This window comes from Cetorhinus maximus, chromosome 4 (genome assembly GCF_964194155.1).
Source record: "Cetorhinus maximus chromosome 4, sCetMax3.hap1.1, whole genome shotgun sequence".
NCBI lineage: Eukaryota > Metazoa > Chordata > Chondrichthyes > Lamniformes > Cetorhinidae > Cetorhinus > Cetorhinus maximus.
In genome coordinates, this window is record NC_135882.1 from 176091478 (window position 1) to 176112383 (window position 20906).

Here is a 20906-nt window from a genome sequence, read left to right on the forward strand (position 1 = left end):
CAGCATTTTTAAAGCACATCCCTAATTGACCTTCAGAAGGTGGTGGTGAGCTGCCTTCTTGAGCCACTGCAGTCCAATATATAAGAGGACAAATCAACTAGAAGCAGGGGGAGGCCAGAGAGCCCCTTGAGTCTGCTCCACCAGTCACTAAGTTTATGACCGATATCATCTTGGCCTCAACTCCACTTTCCTGAAAAATCTCCTTATGAGGCTTTGTTCAAATTGTATTTGGTAATCCCCTTATGAAGCACCTTGGGGTGTTTTATTACATTAAACGGGCTATATAAATGCAGGAAGAAAAGCAAAATCCTGCGGATGCTGGAGATCTGAAATAGAAACAGAAAGTGCTGAAAAAACTCAGCAGGTCATCTCCACAGATGCTGTCAGACCTGCTGAGTTGACAAAGACCACCCTGGAAAGCAGGCAGCCCGGAGTCTGATGGAATTCATCCAAAATGGAAAATTCCACATTTTCGTTCCTGCCTTCATAATAGCAAAACAGGATAGAACTCCTGTAAACTTCCTGCGACAACCAGAACTTGCATTTAACTAGAAATAGAAACAGAAAGTGCTGGGAAAACTCAGCAGGTCTGACAGCATCTGTGGAGATGACCTGCTGAGTTTTTCCAGCACTTTCTGTTTCTATTTCAGATCTCCAGCATCCACAAGATTTTGCTTTTCTTCCTGCATTTATATAGCCTGTTTAATGTAATAAAACACCCCAAGGTGCTTTATAAGGGGATTACCAAATACAGTTTGAACAAAGCCTCATGAGATTTTGCAGGAAAGTGGAGTTGAGGCCAAGATGAGATCGGACATAAATTTAATGACTGGCGGAGCAGACTCAAGGGGCTCTCTGGCCTCCCCCTGCTTCTAGTTGATTTGTCCTCTTATATATTGGACTGCAGTGGCTCAAGAAGGCAGCTCACCACCACCTTCTGAAGGGCAGTTAGGGATGTGCTTTAAAAATGCTGGCCCAGCCAGTGACGCCCACATCCCGTGAAAGAATAGAAGAAAATATTCTTATTGGGATGGATTTTTCCCAGGCTCTTGGAGATGAGGCGGTGGGAAAGGCTGTGAAAATTGGAAAGAAAAATGACCTTGGATTGGAATGGAGGCATGTTTCCGCCTCTTCCCGCTTTTCTCAGAAACAGCTCATGTGTGCAGCAGTCAGAAGAAGCCAGTTGAGCTTGTTATTGAATCAATTCACTCGGCTTCAAACTCCCCCATCACCTCACCCCCTCCAATTCGCTGTAGCCCCTCTAGTGCTGTGAACAGTTTCCTCCAGTTCTCCACTTCTCCAAGAGCTTAATGTCCTTCCTAAAGTACAGTGCCTGAAATTGGAGTAGCACTCCAACTGAGGCCTAACCAGTGGTTTACAGGCTATATATTTATACAATTTAGTGCATGTTTCTATTCACCCACTACGAGCACTTGACCAACTGCACTTTCTCCATTGCTCTAACATTTACCTGCAAAGCATCATCTGCTGCACCTGCTGCTTTGTTGGCCGCTGCCTCTGCTGCATTCACTGCGTTGATTATGTTCTCATAGGCATCGGAGGCATTGAGAACACGTTGGATTAAGGTATCTTGGTTTACTTCTTCTGTTGCTCTGTTACAATGTAAATGGTTTAAATTAAAGTCAAAAATTTCAAAAAAAATTCTATATAAATATACTTACCACAGTAATGCATCAAAACTCCTGATCAGCAATTAGGACACTTAAAAACTAATGGGATACACATTTTAAAAACATTTGGAACCCTCTATCTTACAGATGATCCAGCCTTTCAAAAAAGTTTATTTTTGACGAAGTTGAATATTAATAACTCCTAGTTAAACTAAACGCCTCAAGAATCCAAGGTTAATTAAATGCTAGGCCAGAAATGAGTAAAGATTTAGGATAATGCCAAAATGAGGGGAGATGTTGGCAGGGGAGGGGAGGGGTTGCTGCTGGGAATGTGTACATTCTGGGCCTCTGAGAGTTGCCAACCCTCCAGGGTTGCCCAGGAGTCTCCAAGGATTATAGATTAATCTCCTGCACACTGCTTCAAGAGGACATCCCAGCAGACCTCCAAAAGGCATTTCAGTGACGGGTCACTGAACTTTTCTTGCCTTTGGGGCCATGTCTTCACTGGACCAATTTTGGGCTGCAAGCATTGGGAACTGTGTGCGCGGCTACAGTTTACATATGGCACCTGGAGTAAGGAAATGATGAGGTAACAGTGTGGCGGGCAATTCAGAGGCCACCTTCCAGCAATATGGCATGTTTCCTGTGGCTGCATAATGAATTAGGCAGACGATATGGCGCCAAAGCCCGCCCTTGTGGCTGGTGGGCAAAATGTCTTTTTTCACACCCACCACCGCACTTAGTGCAATTCAGGGAAAATTCCGGCCCTAGTCTCTCTCCTCCAACATGCAGTAGATAGCAAAAACAACTCACTAATCTATTGTGCCAATCTGTTTTTGTTGTGTACTTTTTCAGCCAGCGAATGTTATTAAATAAGAACGTAAGAAATAGGAGCAGGAGAAGGCTATTTGGCCCCTATAGCTTACTCTACTATTCAATAAGATTATGGCTGATCGTCTATCTCAACTCCACTTTCCTGCCCTATCCCCACATCCCTCTCACCTCTGGAGTTGCTTTGACAACTGATCCAAGTTTTCAGCATGTTTCTCAGCACTAACCACAATGGGCTCCTTGCTTTTTGCATCTGAGAGCTTTTTAACTTTGTTTTCGAGCAATGATATGGCTCCATCTAACTGAGCTCCATGTTTTTCATAATCCTAGTTAATATAAAAATGATAAATATGAGTACAAACATGAAGTTTTATTTGGTATCATATAAAGTGTTGGTGATGAACACTTTCTCTTACCTCCTGACTTTCATCCAGCATTTGAAGCATGTTTTTCAGATTACTAAGGGTGTCATCAATCTTTTGAAGCAAACTTGAGACTTCTGCCTGCTTATCATCTAATTCATTGTGTTTTTTCTGTGAAAAAAAATTAGATTTTGACTTTCTGTATCATGTTATATGTCTTCATACTAAAGACTCTTAATTCACACTATGAAAAGGGATACTTTCTAATGTTATTTGGCCACTAGTGAGTGCTCCGAATGGACTGGCAGTCGATTTACTTCTCTTCCTTATTTGTATTTTTGTAACCTCCTCCAGCCCCACGCCCCTCAGAGCTCTCTGCATTGTGTATCCCACCATTGTGGACTTTAGTTCTGGAATTCCCTCTTTAAGCCCCTACCTCTCTCGCCTCCTTTAAGGCACTCCTTAAAACCTACCTCTTTGACCAAGCTTTTGGTTATCTGTTCCAATATCCTCTTACGTTATTTGGTGTCAAATTTTGTTTTGTAATGCTCCTGTGAAGTGCCTTGTGGTACTTCACTATGTTAAAGGCACTTTATAAATGCAAATTGTTGTAGTAGTGAAGTAGCTGTTCCATGCTTTCCTGCAGTGAAATTGTTGCACTTGCGATTTCCCTAAACAGGATGTCATTTGCACAACTAACAATACTACTCTACAATGGTGCATATTTACTAGAGCACTTCTAGCCAAATCAATATTACCGCATTTGTTAATAAGAAATAGGTTAATTAAGGCCATTTACAATTTAAACCACACCATCAGCAATAAATGCTAACCTTGCCAGTGACATCCACATCTGTGAAAAAACAAATACATAAAAAATTCCAACCAACTCATTCATTCTCCTAAAGATCACCAAAGTCCTAGATCAGATCAAGATTCAGCCTGAAAGGTGTTTTGTGCCAAATTCCACTTTTCAATCCTGACCAGCTTCAAAATAGTTAGAAACAGTCACTTTACAGGCCAATGACTTTGGATGTGTAACAAACACTTGCCTACACATAGTGCCTTTAATGTAAAAAACCAATGGAAGATATTTCACCGAGGAAGAGTCAAAAAAATTGCAGATTGACTCAAAGGAGTAGAAAATAGGCAGTGGGGTGGGTGTTGTCCAAATGTCAAAGAGATGTGTTTTAAAGAAGGTCTTAAAGGAAGACCAGGTGGAAAGGGGAGGGGCTTTGGGAAGAAATTCCAGAGCAGAGGGTCGAGACAGCTGACAGCACAATTGCCAATCTCTGTAATCTCTTCCAGCCCTCTGAGATATCTGTGGGGGATATCTCTACAACTGGTCTCTTGAGCAATCCAAATTTTCATCACTCCATCACTGGTGGCTGAACCTTCAGTTGCCTAAGCCCTAAGCTCTGGAATTCTTTCCCTAAACCTCTCCATCTCAATTTCATCTTTTAAGATGCTCCTTAATACCTACCTCTTTGATTAAACTTTTGGTCATCTGACCTGGTATCTCCTTATGTGGCTCAGTGTCATGCTTAGTTTAATAATGCCCTTGTAAAGTGCCTTGGGATGTTTATTTATATTAAAAACATTATCTAAATATAAGTTATTGTTGAGAAGGGAAGGTGGGAAGCGTGAGGGGTGATGGATTAGTCGGACTTAGAGGGAGTTAGGATATGGATGTTTGGATATGGAGTTTTGGATGAAGTGAAGTCCAGGAAGGGTGGAGAATGGATGATTAACAACAACTTGCATTTTTATATTGTCCCTAACATAAGAAAATGTCCTAACGTGTATTAATACCATTTAAATCAGCTCTACACCAGTTTGTTGACTTTGGTGTTTAACAATGATACTTACACAAGCAACTTCAAACATTATACTGTACCAAGAGAAATAAAGATAAAGTTGGTGTTCAGTACCAATATTCTGCCAAGAGATGTCGCTGGTGTGTATTGAATAGAGCTGCTTTAAACTATCTGCTTTAGCTGAAACCAAATCCTTTCACTTGCATTAAAGTTTGAACAAGAAAGGTGGTATTCATAGGAACAGAAAAACAGGGGGAGGTCATTTAATATTTCAAGTCCCTGAAAGACACCATGGCTGATCTACGACCGAACTCCATTCACCCATTTTAGCCACATATCATTTAATACATTTGGTTAACAAAAATCTATCAATCTCAAATTTAAAATCAGCAATTGACCTCATTTCAATTGCCGTTTGTGGATGAGAGTTCCAAACTTTCATCACCCTGTTTTTGTCAGGCCGCTTCCCAACTTTATGCCAAAGAAATTTGATGAAAGCATTAAAAAGACACAAAATATTTTTGGTGCTGCATTAGAAAATGTAGGTTCTTTTTGCATTAAGGAACTTTAACAGCCTTTCTCAGTATTTTTTTCTTGCTGATGTGGGGCTAGGTGGGCTAGAATGCTTCCAGCTTACCAGCATTAGTATTCAAACTCAGAATTCTGAGGAATCAAATTCTGGACCCTTTCACTCTGAAGTCTAAAAGAAGCTGAATGCTATGGACTATTTGGGCAGTATTTTTCAGTTGACATGCGGGGGCGGGCCCGACATGCCGACACGTAAAAAGACGCACGATGATGTCGGGCATGCGTCCCAACGTCATCACGCTGTGTCGCGATGTTTCGTTCAGCGGGTGCACGCCAGAGTCGGCTGCTTGCCCGCTGATATATAAACGGCCTATTAAGGCCATTAAGGAAGTGATTAAGGTAATTGTTAACGCTGCCCGTCCAACCTTAAGGTGGGCGGGCAGGCGAAAAGGCCAAGCAGCCTTTACGTTTTTTAGGAAACCTCATCCACGAGCGGGTTAAAGCTTTTATTAAATAAATTTAAAAAATTTCTGAGATACAATTTATTTAATTATTTCAATATCGATTCAGCTCAATCCGTGCCTCAGGGAGATTGAAGCGATCTTTTGCGTGCATGCGCGAGAGCGCTGGCGCTGACTTTCCCTCCTCCTCCGCCCGCACAGGTAGCGCTGAGCGCTACGGCTCGCATCTTATGCTGGGCAGGCCTTAATTGACCCGTCCGCATAAAATGATGGCGCAGAACTGATCGCGGGCGGCGATCAGCTCCGCTACCGCTCCCGCCAAGCCTACCCACCGACTGAAAACTTCAGGCCTTTATTTTTCTTGATGTGACAGTCAGACAAATCATTCAAATCACTGTTAGATTTTCTGTGCTAACACACAGTTGCATTACAGAATCATACAGCTTAATGAGGCCATTCAGCCCATCATGCTTCCTTGAAAGAGCTGCCCAATTTGTCAGACTCCCCCTCCTTTTTCCCATTAGTTCTGAAATGTTCTCCCTTTCCAATTCCTTTTTGAGAGTCTATAGTGAATCTGCTTTGACTGTCCTTTCAGGCAGCACATTCCAGATCACAGCAAATCACTGCAGAAGAAAATTTGCTACATTCCCTTCTGGTTCTTTTGCAATTTTCTTAAGTTCATGTCCTCTGGCTATAGACCCTCCTACCACTGAAAACTGTTCCTCCTTATTTTCTTAATCAAAATCCATCATAAATCCTTCAAAACTCTTCATAAATACACAATGCTCATCAAAACATCTAACCTATGAAGCATTAACAACATTGACTTTGTAAAGAAATACAACTCAACAGTTATATTATGAAATTGATATTCAACAACAATCACCTTAATAGCTTCCAGTGAAATGGAATTGATTCTGTTCAGGTCATCAGCCTTTCTGGATAGATTGGCTGCTTCAATCATTGCTTCTTGAAGATCCATTAACTTAGACTGATACAAGCTTAGTGCGTCCTTTATATTACTTGCGAGTTCCTTGTTCTCGTCAATATTTTTTACTAGATTATTCTTAATACGGTCAAGCACTGAAAGATAATAAATAAGAAACAAGAGAGTTACAATACAGCAAATCACATGTTTGTTAAAAACACATCATGCAGATTGTACCTGTGAAGACAGGAACAAGATGAAGCCATTTAGGCCATTGAGCCTGTCCTCTGTTCAGTGAGACCAAGGCTGATACCTAGGGCCAGATTTTGATGGCCTCGATTGGGACAGGGCTGGAGGTGGGCTGTTTAAAAAAAGATTGGCCAGAACCTGTCTTATCATATTGAAATCGGTCTGCCCCCAATTCAGGACCTTTATTTCCGGTCCATCTTTGTCCTTTTCCATAAACACCTTAAATCTTACAGAGTTATGGTCACTATCCCTGAAATGCACCCCCACTGACACTTCTACCACTTGCCCAGCTTCATTCCCTAAGGTTAGGCCCAGTACTGCCCCTTCTCTTGCAGGACTTTCTACGTGCTGGCTCAAAAGCTGGGTGCACTTTAAGAATTCTGCCTCCTCTAAGCCTTTCACACTAAGACTATCCCCGTTAATTTGGGGAAGTTGAAATCCCCTACTAATATTACCCTGTTATTTTTACACTTCTCTGAGATAGGTTAAGGCCTTAATGCTTTGAAGTTCAAGTTGCATCAGGCATCACAGGCTAGGGTGGGGTCAGCATTAAAAGGTTTACCAGTTCAGGGCATTGTCATCTCCCATGGTATCATGTGGGCATGGTTATTCAGACTCCACTGAGCACCAGGAAAGGTGCAACTAGAATTGGATGCTACACCCTCAGAAATCAAAGTCATTGGGCATGAGAAGTAGCAGTCTGCACAGGGAGGGCAGAACACTGGACTTCAGGAGGTGAAGAGATCTACAGATGCCTTTGAACCATTTGCAAAAGAGATTGCGACTCTCTAGGCAGATGGTCACAGATATCTATGCCCTCGCGCCCACCCGCTTCCGCCCAGCCCACATGACGGGGAGAAAATTCTCCCCCTTGAATTTTTCCAAGTGCCCTGCTATAACATCTTTAACAATAGCTTCTAACATTTTCCCTATGACAGATGTTAGGCTAACTGGCCTGTAGTTTCCTTCTTTCTGTCTCCCTCCTGTTTTGAATAAAGGAGTTATATTTGCTACTTTCAAATCTAATGGCACCTTTCCCAAATCCAGGGAATTTTGGAAAATTAAAACCAAGTATCAACTATGTCCCTCACTGCTTCTTTTAAGACTCTAGGATGAAGTCCATTAGGACTCGGAGACTTGTCAGCCCGCAGCTCCAACAATTTGCTCAATACCACATCAAGGACCTTCCCTCCATCATAAGGTTAGAAGTGGGGATGATTGCTGATGATTATACAATGTTCAGCACTATTCCTGACCCCTCATATACTGAAGCAGTCCATGTCCAAATGCAGCAAGGCCTGGACAACATTGAAGCTTGGGCTGATAAGTGACAAGTAACATTTGTGCAACACAAGTGCCAGGCAATGACCATCTCCAACCAGAGAGAATCAGACCATCTGCCCTTGAGATTCAATGGCATTACCATCGCTGAATCCCCCACCATCAACATCTTGGGGGGTTACCATTGATCAGAAACTGAACTGGACAAGCCATTTATGTACTGTGGCTAAACGAGTAGGTCAGAGATTGGGAATTCTGCAGACAGTAACTCACCTCCTGAATCCCCAAAGCCTGTCCACCACTACAAGGCACAAGTCAGGAGTGTGATGAAATAGTCTCCACTTGCCTGGATGAGTGCAGCTCCAACAACACTCAAGAATCTTGACACCATCCAGGACAAAGCAGCCCACTTGATTGGCACCCCTCCACCACTGATACACAGTGGCAGCAGTGTGCATCATCTACTAGATGCACTGCAGGAACTCATAAAGGCTCTTTTGACGGCACCTTCCAAACCTGCGACCTCTATCACCTAGAGCAGATACATGGGAACACCACCACCTGGAAGTTCCCCTCCAAGCCACTCACCACCCTGACTTGGAAATGTATCATCGTTCTTTCACTGTCGCTGGGTTAATATCCTGGAACTCGCACCCTAACAGCACATGGACTGCTGCGGTTCAAGAAGACAGCTCACCACCACCTAGTCGAGGGCAATTAGGGATGGGCAATAAAAATGCTGGCTTTGCCAGCGGCGCCCACATCCCATGAAAGAATAAAACAATTTTAAAAAGGGTGTGGACCTTGAGTACAGTGAGACCCTGGAAGGGGACAGCTCATTGGGAGCAAGAGGTAAAAGAGGAGGAAGAAGTGGAGGCAGAGGGAGATGACATTGAACAGAAAGGTGCCCCTGCTGCATGGTGAGGTTCCACCCTCCTGCCACCCTCTGGGACCAGGACCTCCCGCCTCTCCCTCATGGTTGCTGGTCATCCAACTCTCCTGTGGCATCTAGCTTCCCTGTCACGCAGTGGCAAAATTGACACAAACTCTCTCCCTCAGAACAACCAGCAGCCTCAGTGATGGCTGCCTTGGGTGTCTGTAACTCACTTACATTCCTGCCCCCACCAGCTTGAATTGGACAGGAAACCTGTCTCCATATCAATTAAGAAATCACCCCTGGTAAAATCCGAATTCAGTCAGTTTCCCACCAGAGGAGAGTTTCTGACACAAGAACAGACCTGGCTACTGTTTCCCATCTCCAACCAGAAAATTCGGCCACTTGTTTTTATTGAACTATGACACAGCACAGGAGCAGGCGTTTGGCCCAACAGGTCTATGTTTATGAGCTTCCTCCTATCCTATAAACATATCCTTCTATTCCTTTCTCCCCCATGTGTTTATCTAGCTTCCCCATAAATGTATTCACCTCAGCCACTCCCTGCGGTAATGAGTTTCATATTCTCACCAATCCATGGGTAAAGAAATTTGACATAAATTCTTTGTTGCATTTATTAGTGACTTATATTTATAACCCTCGAATAAAGCAAGTTATATTCTAAACCAGGAAATCGAACTGAATTTCAATTGCATTTGTCATCCTGTCACGCTGAAAATAATCTTCCTTGTTGTAAACTGTAACGTGCCTAAAGATATAAAGAGGAGTACTGTTGATAAGACAATAATTTGTTGTTTTTCTGAAAATCGAAGTGAGAATATGATCACAACCTGCACAGGTTGAAAGTCTTGTCCCCTTAAAGGCACCTATGTTATTTGCTTTAGCCATTCCTTGTGGTAGCAAGTTTCACAATCTATTTTATTGACCTTCAGCAAATCTGAATCAAACTGCTGGATTTGGAGGTCTGAAGAAATGCAATGAAAAATATGTTCTCTCTTTTTTAAAGGAAGAGAAAAAGCTGAAATACTTACAGGTCTTTGACTCTTGCTTCTCCCTGTCAGCCACTCTTCTCTCCTCATCAAAGTTGCGGCTTCTCATTTCATTGAGCATCCGTTCCACCTCATCTAACTTGTCTGCAGTGCCAGAAGATGGATCAAGGGTGTTCAACATTTTTAGCGTATCTGGAAGGCAAGATACAATTGGAGGAGCAAAGCCTTTCCTAGTTTCTCCTTGTAAGGATGTTCTGTTAATCTAACGCAGTGCACATTTTCAGTAATTGTAATGCTAAAAACGATCAGCTCCTCAGGTTGTGGTGGCATAGTGGTATTGTCACTGGACTAGTATTCCAGAGACCCAGGGTAAATCTCTGGGGACCCGAGTTTGAATCCTGCCATGGCAGATTATGAAATTTGAATTCAATAAAAATCTGGAATTAAAAACCTGATGATGGCCATGAAACCATTGCCAATTGTTGTAAAAACCCACCTGATTCACTAATATCTTTTAGGGAAGGAAATCTTCCATGCTTACCTGGCCTGGCCTACATGTGACTCCAGACCCACAGCAATGACTCCTAAGTGCCCCCTGAACAAGGGCAATTAGGGATGGGCAATATCCCATGAACAAATAAATAAAAAATTGTCTCGGCCCTAACCTCTGGAATTCCCTGCCTAACCCGCTCTGCTTCTCAAGCCCCTTTTCCTCTTTAAAACCTCTCTCTTTGAGTAAGCCTTTGGTCACCTGTTCAAATAGTTCCTTATGTGACTTTGGTGTCAAATTGTTGTCTGTTAACACTCCTGTGACGCACCTTGGGATGTTTTACTAAGTTGAAGGCACTATATAAATGCAAGATTGTTAGCGCTAAATTCAGCAATAGGGTGGATCTCTAACAGAAATTTTTGACATATAAAAAGGGCTTGGATATTTGAATATGGACTAACCAGATTGCTCCATGGAGAGCCAGCATAGAGCGATGGGCGAATGGCCTCCTTCTGTGCCGTAAATGACTCTATGGGGAGAATTTTCTCCCCGTCAGGTGGGCCGGTCTGGAGCAGGCGCGGAGCTGATCGCCACCCACGATCAGCTGCGTGCCACCATTTTGCGTGGGTGGGCCAATTAAGGTGCATGTGCGCGAAAGTGCGCAGAAATCTCCCTGTCGCATGGAGCTGCCTCAGGGAGATTAATTTCATAGTGACACATTGAAAAAAAGAAAAAATAAAATTATTCAGACAGTGTCACATGAGCTAGGGCATGTTTATGAATTTGAATGAAAATTTTTATTCAATTTATAAGCGTTTCTTGAAACCTCATCCCGCCCGTGGATGAGTTTTCGTGATAAATGCAGAGGCCGCCTGGGCTCTTCGTCTGCCCCCCCGCCAACTTTAAGGTTGGATGGGCAGGCCTGACAATTACTTTAATTAGTTTCTTAATGGCCTTAACAGGCCTTTGACAGTTCGGCGGGCAACAGCCGACTCCAGTGCGCGCTCGCCAAGCTAAAGATCGGAATGATGCGCGGCGATGTCGGGACACACACCTGACATCACCATGCCGTTATTTTATGCGTCAGTGTGCGGGGCCTGTCCCCGCACGCCGAACAGAAGATTCTGCCCTATGATTCTTATAATACATGAACGTTGTTATTTCATCATTTTGTTAATTCACTCATTTGAAACATTTCTTAAGTCAGAATTTTACCTTCGGTGGGCAGGTGCACGCCCGACATGTCTGAACGTAATATGAAGCGCGATGACATCAGGTGTGCATCCCGACATCAACGTGCACTTGTGCAATTTTTCATTCGGCGGGTGCGCGCCAGAGTTGGCTGCGCACCCACCAATAATTGCAAGACCTATTAAGGCAATTAACAAGGCAATTAGCTTGAAATTTACGCTGCCCGTCCAACCTAAAGGTTGGCGGGCAGGCAAAAGGGCCTTTTTGTAGGAAACCTTATCCACGAGCAGGGTGAGATTTCCACAAGCTAGTACAAATTACATAAAAGCTTTATTTCGATTTTAAAAACATGCCCATCTCGTGTGACACAGTCACACGAGGGGACATGTTTCATTAAATTTTTATTGTCGTTATTAATTTTTTTAAAAAGCGCTTCGATCTCCCTGAGGCAGCTCCGTGCCTCAAGGAGATTGAAGCGATCTTTTGTGTGCGTGCGCGAATTGCGCGCCAGGCCTGCTCTCCCTCCTCCCCACTCCCGCACAGGTAGCGCTCAGTGCTGCTACTCGTGATCCACGCAGGACGGGCCTTAATTGGCCTGCCCGCTTGAAAACGCGAAGCGGAGCTGATTGCAGGCGGCGGGCGGCTTGCCGACTGCCCCCGTCTGCTCCCACTGAGCCCGCCCGATGAGGGAAAAATTCTGGCCTTAGTTCTTGTGCGCTTACAGGGTTGGATTTTCATTTCAAACTTGTTGCAATGCCAATCTATTTTCCTATTGACCAGGCATTTCCTGGGGGAATTCTGCTACCAAGACCGAGTCCACCAGAGCCAAAGGGAGATCTGGATACACTGCAAGGGACATTAAAAGATAGGAGAACCCAAAGATATCGTTTGGCAGGCCTTGGCAGAAACCAAGGGCACGGCAACAGAGTAGGAATGAGAGGGGGCCCCTATTCAGCCCGCTAGCCTTCATTTGTGGATGTTGGGGGTCATTACCCCTAGAACTACCTTCTATCAGGAAGTTTCTGGGAGTGGAGGCAGTCATCCAGCAGTTTGGGTGAAGGCAACTCAAGGTTAATGTGGACATGATATCAGGCAGGCCTCAGCAGCTCATTTTCTCAACATTTCCACCCCTACCCACGTGCCCCCCCCCCCCAACTGCATCCCCCCACCCCCCACCCCAAGCCCCCCCCTCCACCCAACTGCATCCCCCCATCCCCCCACCCCAAGCCCAATTTTATACAGGATTTCAGGAGAAAAACTAGCCTATGATCTTTTAGCATGAAGTGTGATGTTCCCTATTTCAAATGCTTTGCGCCATCTGTGACTCAGTGGGTAGCATGAACACTCTCCTTTGAGTGCAAAGGTTCGAACCCCACTCCAGAAACTTGAGCACCAAATTTGGGCCAACACTCCCAGGCAGTATTAGGAGGGTGCTGCCGGTGTCAAAAGTGTCATCTTTCAGGTGAGATATTAAATTGAGTCCTCACCTGGACATAAAAGATCCCATGACTATTTTGAGAAAAAGCTGGAGAGCTCTCCCCAGTTTCCTAAGCAATGAGTTATCCCTCAATCTACATCGTAAAATAAAAAGTTCATATCACATGGCTGCATCTTTCTGGCTGCTGTGTTTCCTACAATACAACAGTGACTACACTTCAAAAGTAATTAATTGCTGTAAAGTGCTTTGGGATGTCCTTACCACCACCTTCTCAAGGGCAATTAGGGATGGGCGATAGATGCTGGCTCAGCCAGTGAAGCCCACATCCCTTGAACGAATTTTTTTAAAATGTGCTTTAGAAACAGGAGTCTTTCTTTTTAAAGGCCATTTTCATTCGGCATTACAAAAACATGCATCTACACTGAGCTATCCATTTACTGTTAAAAAAAAAACCTCACCTAAGATCTTCAACAGCACACGTTCTATATTTGTCAGCATATCTTGTGCACGTCCGTGGGTCTCAGTGATTGAAGTGAGCAACAGCTGAATACTTCGGGAACTCTTTTCCGCCTTAAAATAAACATGTTCAGATCTTAGCACAGCTTAAATTTACATAGACAGTTAAAGGGGATAATCTCTAATAGGATGTTACAATATAGGCGGTGGCCATTTGGCCTACCATGCCTGTGCCAGCTCTTTGAAAGAGCATGGCCAGAATTTTTAGCTTGGCGGGTGGGCACGCGTCCGACTGGACCGAGCGTGAAATAACACGCGATTATATCGGCCAAGTGTGCCAACGTCAACGCGCAGTCGCGCGATAGCTCAGTCGGCGGGCACTGCCGGAGCGGACGGGGCACCCGCCGGCAATTAAAAGGCCTATTAAGGCCATTAAGTTATCAATTGATGTTAATTTTTCACTGCTCGTCAACGGAGCAGGTGAAAAGGCTTTTTTGAAAGCCTCATCCATGGGTGGGATGAGGTCTCCAAAAGCCAATACAAATAAAATAAAAACTTTATTTTTTAATTGAAAACATGTCAGAGTCACATGAGGGGACATGTTTTATTACATTTTCCTGCTCTTTATTATTTTTAAAAATATCTCTTCATCTCCCTGAGGCAGGGAGTGCCTCAGGGAGATTATTCAGCGCTCTCTCGCACGCATGTGTGAAGTTTGCGCTAGGTCTGCTCATCCTCCTCCTGCCTGCACAGAAAGCGCTGAGCATTGCCGCTTGTTTATCATGCTGGGCTGGCCTTAATTGACCCGTCAGTGTGAAATCGCGGTGTGCTGTCGATTACGGGCGGCAGTCGGCTTCCTGACCGCCCCTGGCAGCCCCCACCGATCACACACGCCAACGGAAAATTCTGCTCCATGTTCCAGTTTACTGTCCTTTCCCCATATCCCCACAAATTTTCCTTTTCAAGTATTTATCCAATTCCCTTTTGAAAGTTACTATTGAATTCGCTTGCCTTTCAGACAGTGCTTTCCAGATCATAGCAACATTCTCCTCATCTCCCCTCTGCTTCTTACGTACTCTAGCAAAGCTTCTCATAATTTTGAACGCCTCCATTTAATCTCCCCTTAAGCCTCTCTGTTCCAAGGAGAACAATCCTAGCTCCTGTAATTTCTGCACCTAACTCCCTCATCTCTGGCATCATTCTGGTAAATCCTTTCTGTACTCACTCAGAGGCTTTAACGTTTGCTAAATGTTCCAAATGGTACAAACAACACTTGCCTTTTCCTTGAGTGCATTAATATCTTGAATGAGGTTCATGTTGTCATTTTCCAAATTATCAGTCATTCTGCCTTGCTGTTCCACAGTGGCCCGATACTTCTTCAACTGATTCTAAAATGGAGAACCACTTATACCATTAAATTTGTAACACAGATGCATTTTTTTCCACTCTGTTTGCTTAGGCAAAGCATAAATTGTTTCCAATCAACCATGGAATATTATGTTAAAAATAAAATAATGCATTTATAATAAATGAACTGTATTTTCAAACTTTAAATGTCAACTTTTGAGTGTAGCTGATTTCAAGTTTACTGTCATACCTTGTATTTGAATGCACACACACACATATGCACACCACATGCCCAAACACGCACACACACCGACACCCACGTACATTGGCACACTGCAGACACACACACACCCGCCTAATAAGCATACTGCAGACACTCACACACCCGCATACATAGGCACACTGCAGATCCACACACCCACACGTCCACATACATAGGCACACTGCAGTTCCACACGTCCACATACATAGGAATACTGCAGGCCCACACATACACACACCCACCCCCGACATACATGCACAAACTACAGGCCCACACATATATGCCAAAGTCACACCCACCTTTAGCACCTTATTTCACTAATTGAAATTTTTAATCTTATATTGGTATTTTGTTTAAATTTTTTAAAAAAAATTGGTTCTAGCAAGCAAGAAAACTGTATCAGACTTTGCTTGGGACCAGCCTATAAAGTTTAGGAGATGGCCATGGAAGTGACAGGATAAGACTTTGTAAAAGATAATGAATGTGTTGGCTCATGGTCAATAGTTTAGTTGGACTAATGGATCCGGGCTGCACGCTCGTTTCGGGAGTTGGCACCATAGACAGAGCAGGTCAACAGACAGTTCTTATGTAGAACACATTCTATTTATCTACGAAAGAGCTCAGCAGCTACACGTGTGTGCTTACAACTCAAACCCTGTCTCTACATTACAGACTCTAACTCTAGACTACTCCTTACCAAGGTAGCCTGCGATACTCTGCTATTGGATACCAAGATCTTGTGATCTTCCATTATAACATTCTTCTTAAAGCTATATATTACACATCAGATTACCACAGAACGCGAGCCTCATTTCGCATTTACCTCAGTCTCTTTTATGGCCTTGTCTAAGTTGTTCATTCGATGCTGTGCAGCAGCGCTCGTGTTCGCATTTTGAAGCTGGAGTTTGATCTTTCGAAGATCGGAATCCATCTTGTCCAGGTCAGTTAGCAGGGTTTCAACACAACTGTCACAGGCTGGCAAATGAAAGAATGGATTATCGTGGATTTAACATCATTGGTCACAGATTTAACAACAGAGAAGCTGAACACATAGGCTTGGATTCTTGCAATGATGGATAGCCTCTCCATCGTTACAAAGATGGTGGAAGAGGCCAGAATCCAGAAGCCCCACCCTTGAGCGTGGCACCTACCATTTTCACAGGGGCAGGAATGGACCTGGGTTGGGATTCGTGCATGTGCATTTCGCAGAGGCAGCTGCCCACAGAAATCAGCAGCTCCCTCCGCTCGTGTGATTTTGTTGTGACTGGTGTCTGAAACCGAATGTCCGCAGAGTAAACCTGGTAGGAGCAGGTCTGAACTTTGTGAATTCACTTGGATTGCCAGGGTACCCTTTTCGATAGCTAAGGTAACCCTTTGGATATGGTTCTGGGACACCTTTGAGGGAGGTCAGGTGCCCTTTGAGATTGCTAAAAGTAGGCATGAATATATGTAAAAGTACCTAAATTCATTGGAACTGTGAAGCTCGTTGGAATTGTCAAAAGCACCTGTCAAAAGGAGCTGTCAAGCAACCAAGGCATTTAAAATTCCTGCCCTTTAACACTTTGAAAAAACTGTCTAGAGTGTTCAAAAATGATTGTTTGCTATTTCACTCCGTCTGTTGACATTAGCCTTAGGGCTATAAAGGGCCATGGGGGAGATGGAGGCATAGGTTGACATAGAGTGTATGAGAGGCCATGGGGGTGGGCAGAGGGGCATAAGTTGGCATGGAGGGTACAGGGGGCCATGGGAAGGTGGGTAGGCACCATGAGGTGGCATGGGTTGGCATGGACAGGACATGGAGAGTCTGTGGGGGGTATGAGGGGTTGTGAAAGGTGAGGGCTGGATGGCTGTTTTATGTTTTTCCTTTTTAAAAAAAAAAAATCCAACACAGTGCCAGTGCACTGAGGCGGGCCTTCCATCTCACTGGCCTCTGCACCCAGCATCCTCTGCACATGGCCCAGGAGTGCCCATCCCACCTCCCAGGGAACCCTGCCATCCTGCAATGGAAATCCAATCTGCTGGGCCACTTTTTCCTAGGTTGAGTTTGCAGAGCAAGGAAATCCCAAACCGGGAGCAAATTCCAGGCCAGAATGACACATTTTAAAATATCAAAGAGGATGGAAGTGTTAGGAAGTGTGCTTGAAACTTAAATCTGGGTGAGGTCATCTATTGAAGCTACCTTAACCTAGAAATTATTGCTGGCAATATGAGCAGACCTGTGTTTAGTTAATGCATGTGAATGGTACATTCTGCCCCTTAATTTAAAGTTGGAGGGTCAACACTGAGGGTGCGCCGCACTGTCGGAGGGTCACTACTGAGGGAGCGCCGCATTGTTGGAGGGTCAGTACTGTGGGAGTGCCGCACTGTTGGAGGGTCAGTACTGAGGGAGTGCCGCACTGTCGGAGGGTCAGTACTGAGGGAGTGCCGCACTGTCGGAGGGTCAGTGTTGAGAGACCGCCGCACTGTCGGAGGGTCAGTGCTGAAGGAGTGCCGCACTGTCGGAGGGTCAGTACTGAGGGAGTGCCGCACTGTCGGAGGGTCAGTACTGAGGGAGTGCCGCACTGTCGGAGGGTCAGTACTGAGGGAGTGCCGCACCGTCGGAAGTGCTATCTTTTGGATGAGACATTAAACTGTGGCCCCCAGTCTCCTGGCTGATAATTTTCCCTCAACCAATATGATTAAAACAGATTATCTGGACATTATTATGTTATATCTGCATCTTGCTGTCAAATTGGTTGCCCCATTTCCTACTTTACAATACAGATTACACTTCAAATATTACTTTTTTGCCTGTGGAAGTGCTTTGGAATGCATGAGAGCATGCAAGGTTCTGTAGAAATGCATGTCTTGCTTTTTCTTTTATTTATTCACTTACCTTTAAAAAACAATTAGGATTCTGCTCCAAACAATTCCTGAGCATTCCATGTACAAAATAACATCTCCTAATCTTTTTTCCCTTTGCTAATGACTGGACTCACTACCTCTCAACCTCATCAAAACCCTGTATCGCTTTGAACACCTAAATCAGATTTTCTCTCAACCTTCTATGGTTTAATGAGGCAAGCGCAAATTTTTCATGTTTCTCTTCATAACTAAAGCCCCTCATCCCTTTCTCACTCTGTGCTATACCTTATATGGAATCATAGAATGTTACAGCACAGAAGGAGATCATTTAGTCCATCGTGTCTGTGTCGGCTCTTTGAAAGAACAATGCAATGAATCCCACTTCTTTGCCTGCAAACTCCCTTTTGAAAGTTACTACTGAATCTGCACCCAGCGCCTTTTCAGGCAGTGCATTCCCGATCATAACAAACAATGGTATTTGCTGTTATTAGTGCAGTATGGTAACTCCAACCGCAATTCAGTAAGCGTCCTTTCTTTTCCAAAGACAAAATTACCACAGAATAGGTCTGTTGAATTTTTCACTTACTGTCACACTTTCCATCCGAGCTAGTATCCTTGGGTTCTTCATTTGTACAGTCTGTGAAAAAAAGCTCAAACAAATTAATTAACCAGACAAAGGAAGTTCAAAGCTTTAAAAGATTTTATATACAAATTAAAACATCATGAGAACAATTTTCCCGTCAGCGTGTGGGGGCGGGGCCCGCTCGCCGACGCGTAAAATGATGCGCGGTGATGTCAGGCGGGCGTCCCGATGTTACCACGTGTAATTAAGACTGTCAGTTCAGCAGGCGCGTAGCCTTTGCATTTTTCATGAACCCTCATCCACGGGCGGGATGAGGTTTCATGAAGGGTTCATTAATTAAATAAAATGTTTTGAAAAAGTTAATGGACATGTCCCAGCTCATGTAACAGTTTCACATGAGGGGACATGTCCTTAAAATTGTTTTTTTCCTTTATTACATTTTTCACAACTTAAACTAATCTCCCTGAGGCACCTCTGCGAAAGAGCGCAGGCCCCGACTCAGGGAATCTCCCCGCCTGCAGAGGGAGCACACAGTGCTTCCGGGTGTGCATCACGCTGGGCGGGCCTTAATTGGCCCGACCACGTAAAATGGCGGCACGCACCCGATTGGGGGCGCCAATCGGGTTCACACTCGCTCCCGCCCACCTCCGCATAACCCCCCCGATGGGGGGGAAAATTCAACCCCAGGGAGAGAAGCATAGCTCTCAGGGTACAAGTGGCACAGTTTGCCAATGAAAATATCGTTGTTGAACATTACGCTGAATATACAGCACATGTAATGAATACTTGTTTATCAGGAGTGAGTTTTGTTTGTAAAGAATCCTGTTTAGCTATCGCAGCATCACAGATTAATGGGACTCAGATTTTCTCTGCCACATTGTCCGACACTGTTACCTTGGCAGTTGCTGCATTGACCAGTCAGTGGGTCACAGCTTGTAGAACTTGAATGGCCACACTGACAAGGCCTACAATTGCTTCCTATCTCCAGAGGGTTTCCAAAGTAACCTGGAGCACACCTGCAGATTTAATGAATAAAAACTTTAATGCCACATGCTCCTATTATCAGAAGAAGCCAAAAAGAAAAATCACTCAGCAGGTCAGGCAACATCTGTGCAGGGAGAGGGAGATAAACAGCATTTCAATTTTGATGATGAACTTTTAAAAACGGTTATTGATTAGAAACAGTGGTTATTTTTAATCTAACTCACCCTGCAAGAGACCCATGAGATTGAGTGGAACCTTGATTTTACTCCCTCCTCAACATGAACTTCAATTTGGAGTAACATTAAGCTGTAAAACCATCATCATACCCAACCTTGTCAGTTTCCAAAGGGTAAGTGATGTTAAACTTCCCTCACTCTGTTGTTCTCTTGACAGATGCTGCTTGCCGGGCTGAGTGTTTTCTAGATTTTTCTGTTCTTATTTAAAATTTCCAACATCTGTAGTATTCAACTTTTCATTTAATGTTCCTTTAATTATGACTTTACTTGATTTAGGATTATTCCAAAATGCCTAGGTTTGGAGACAGGACCTGGAGCATTATTACAGATTTTTACAGTGGGAGCAGTGGGAGGGAGGAGGTGGAGGAGAGGGTGGCTCCCTGACATGTTCCTTGCTCCAAGAAAGCTTACTGGAGATGCCTTGATGCAGCCTCCTGGCAACAGACTGGGCAGCCATTGATAAAAACAAAAAACTGCAGATGCTGGAAATCCAAAACAAAAACAGAAACAGAAATACCTGGAAAAACTCAGCAGGTCTCCAAGGATCATGAGGACTCGAAACGTCAACTGTACTCTTCTCCGCCGATGCTGCCAGACCTGCTGAATTTTTCCAGGTATTTCTGTTTCTGTTTTTGTTTTGGGCAGCCATTGACACCTCCTTTAAAACCCACCTTCCAACCCTCTAGGTAACATGGCGATCAGCGGATCACCGCCATGGCCACAGGTTATCCCCCTCCACACTGATGGTCTGGCAGCTTTTGCCACATTATTTTTTCACAATTTCATAATTCTTCAGAGGATACCTCCATCTTGAAGCATGCCCCAGCAGCTCCCAACTCTCCCATGCTGTAGGCCTTCCCATTGTGACTTCCAGTTCCATGATTTGCCTACAGTCCTTAACTGGACGGGATGGTTTCTCAATTGGCTGCCTCAGGGAGGATTTTAACTGACGTCTCATTGAGGCCACTTCTAGATTCTTGACTCAGAATTGAGGCCAACGTCGGATCTCCAACCACCCAGAAAAATTCAGTCTATAGAATCTTACATAGGCACAAAGAACTTCAGCCTGGCATTCTGGAACTGCCTCCCGAACAGCACTGTGG

The 20906-nt window shown here is 44.2% G+C and overlaps 1 protein-coding gene across 4 annotated transcripts in view; it reads right to left on the reverse strand.

The window, feature by feature from the left end:
• lama3 (laminin, alpha 3) overlaps positions 1 to 20906 on the reverse strand; it is a 500534-nt gene that overhangs the window by 61466 nt on the left and 418162 nt on the right. For all 4 annotated transcript variants that reach the window (XM_078541180.1, XM_078541178.1, XM_078541182.1 and 1 more), the window contains exons 44-53: positions 19478 to 19599; positions 18587 to 18637; positions 15980 to 16131; positions 14825 to 14935; positions 13550 to 13661; positions 10015 to 10164; positions 6517 to 6713; positions 2879 to 2995; positions 2634 to 2788; positions 1472 to 1613 (exon numbers count right to left, since the gene is read on the reverse strand). In XM_078541180.1, coding sequence (XP_078397306.1) covers positions 1472 to 1613; positions 2634 to 2788; positions 2879 to 2995; positions 6517 to 6713; positions 10015 to 10164; positions 13550 to 13661; positions 14825 to 14935; positions 15980 to 16131; positions 18587 to 18637; positions 19478 to 19599 — 1309 coding nt within the window. The remainder of the gene's footprint in view (positions 1 to 1471; positions 1614 to 2633; positions 2789 to 2878; positions 2996 to 6516; positions 6714 to 10014; positions 10165 to 13549; positions 13662 to 14824; positions 14936 to 15979; positions 16132 to 18586; positions 18638 to 19477; positions 19600 to 20906) is intronic.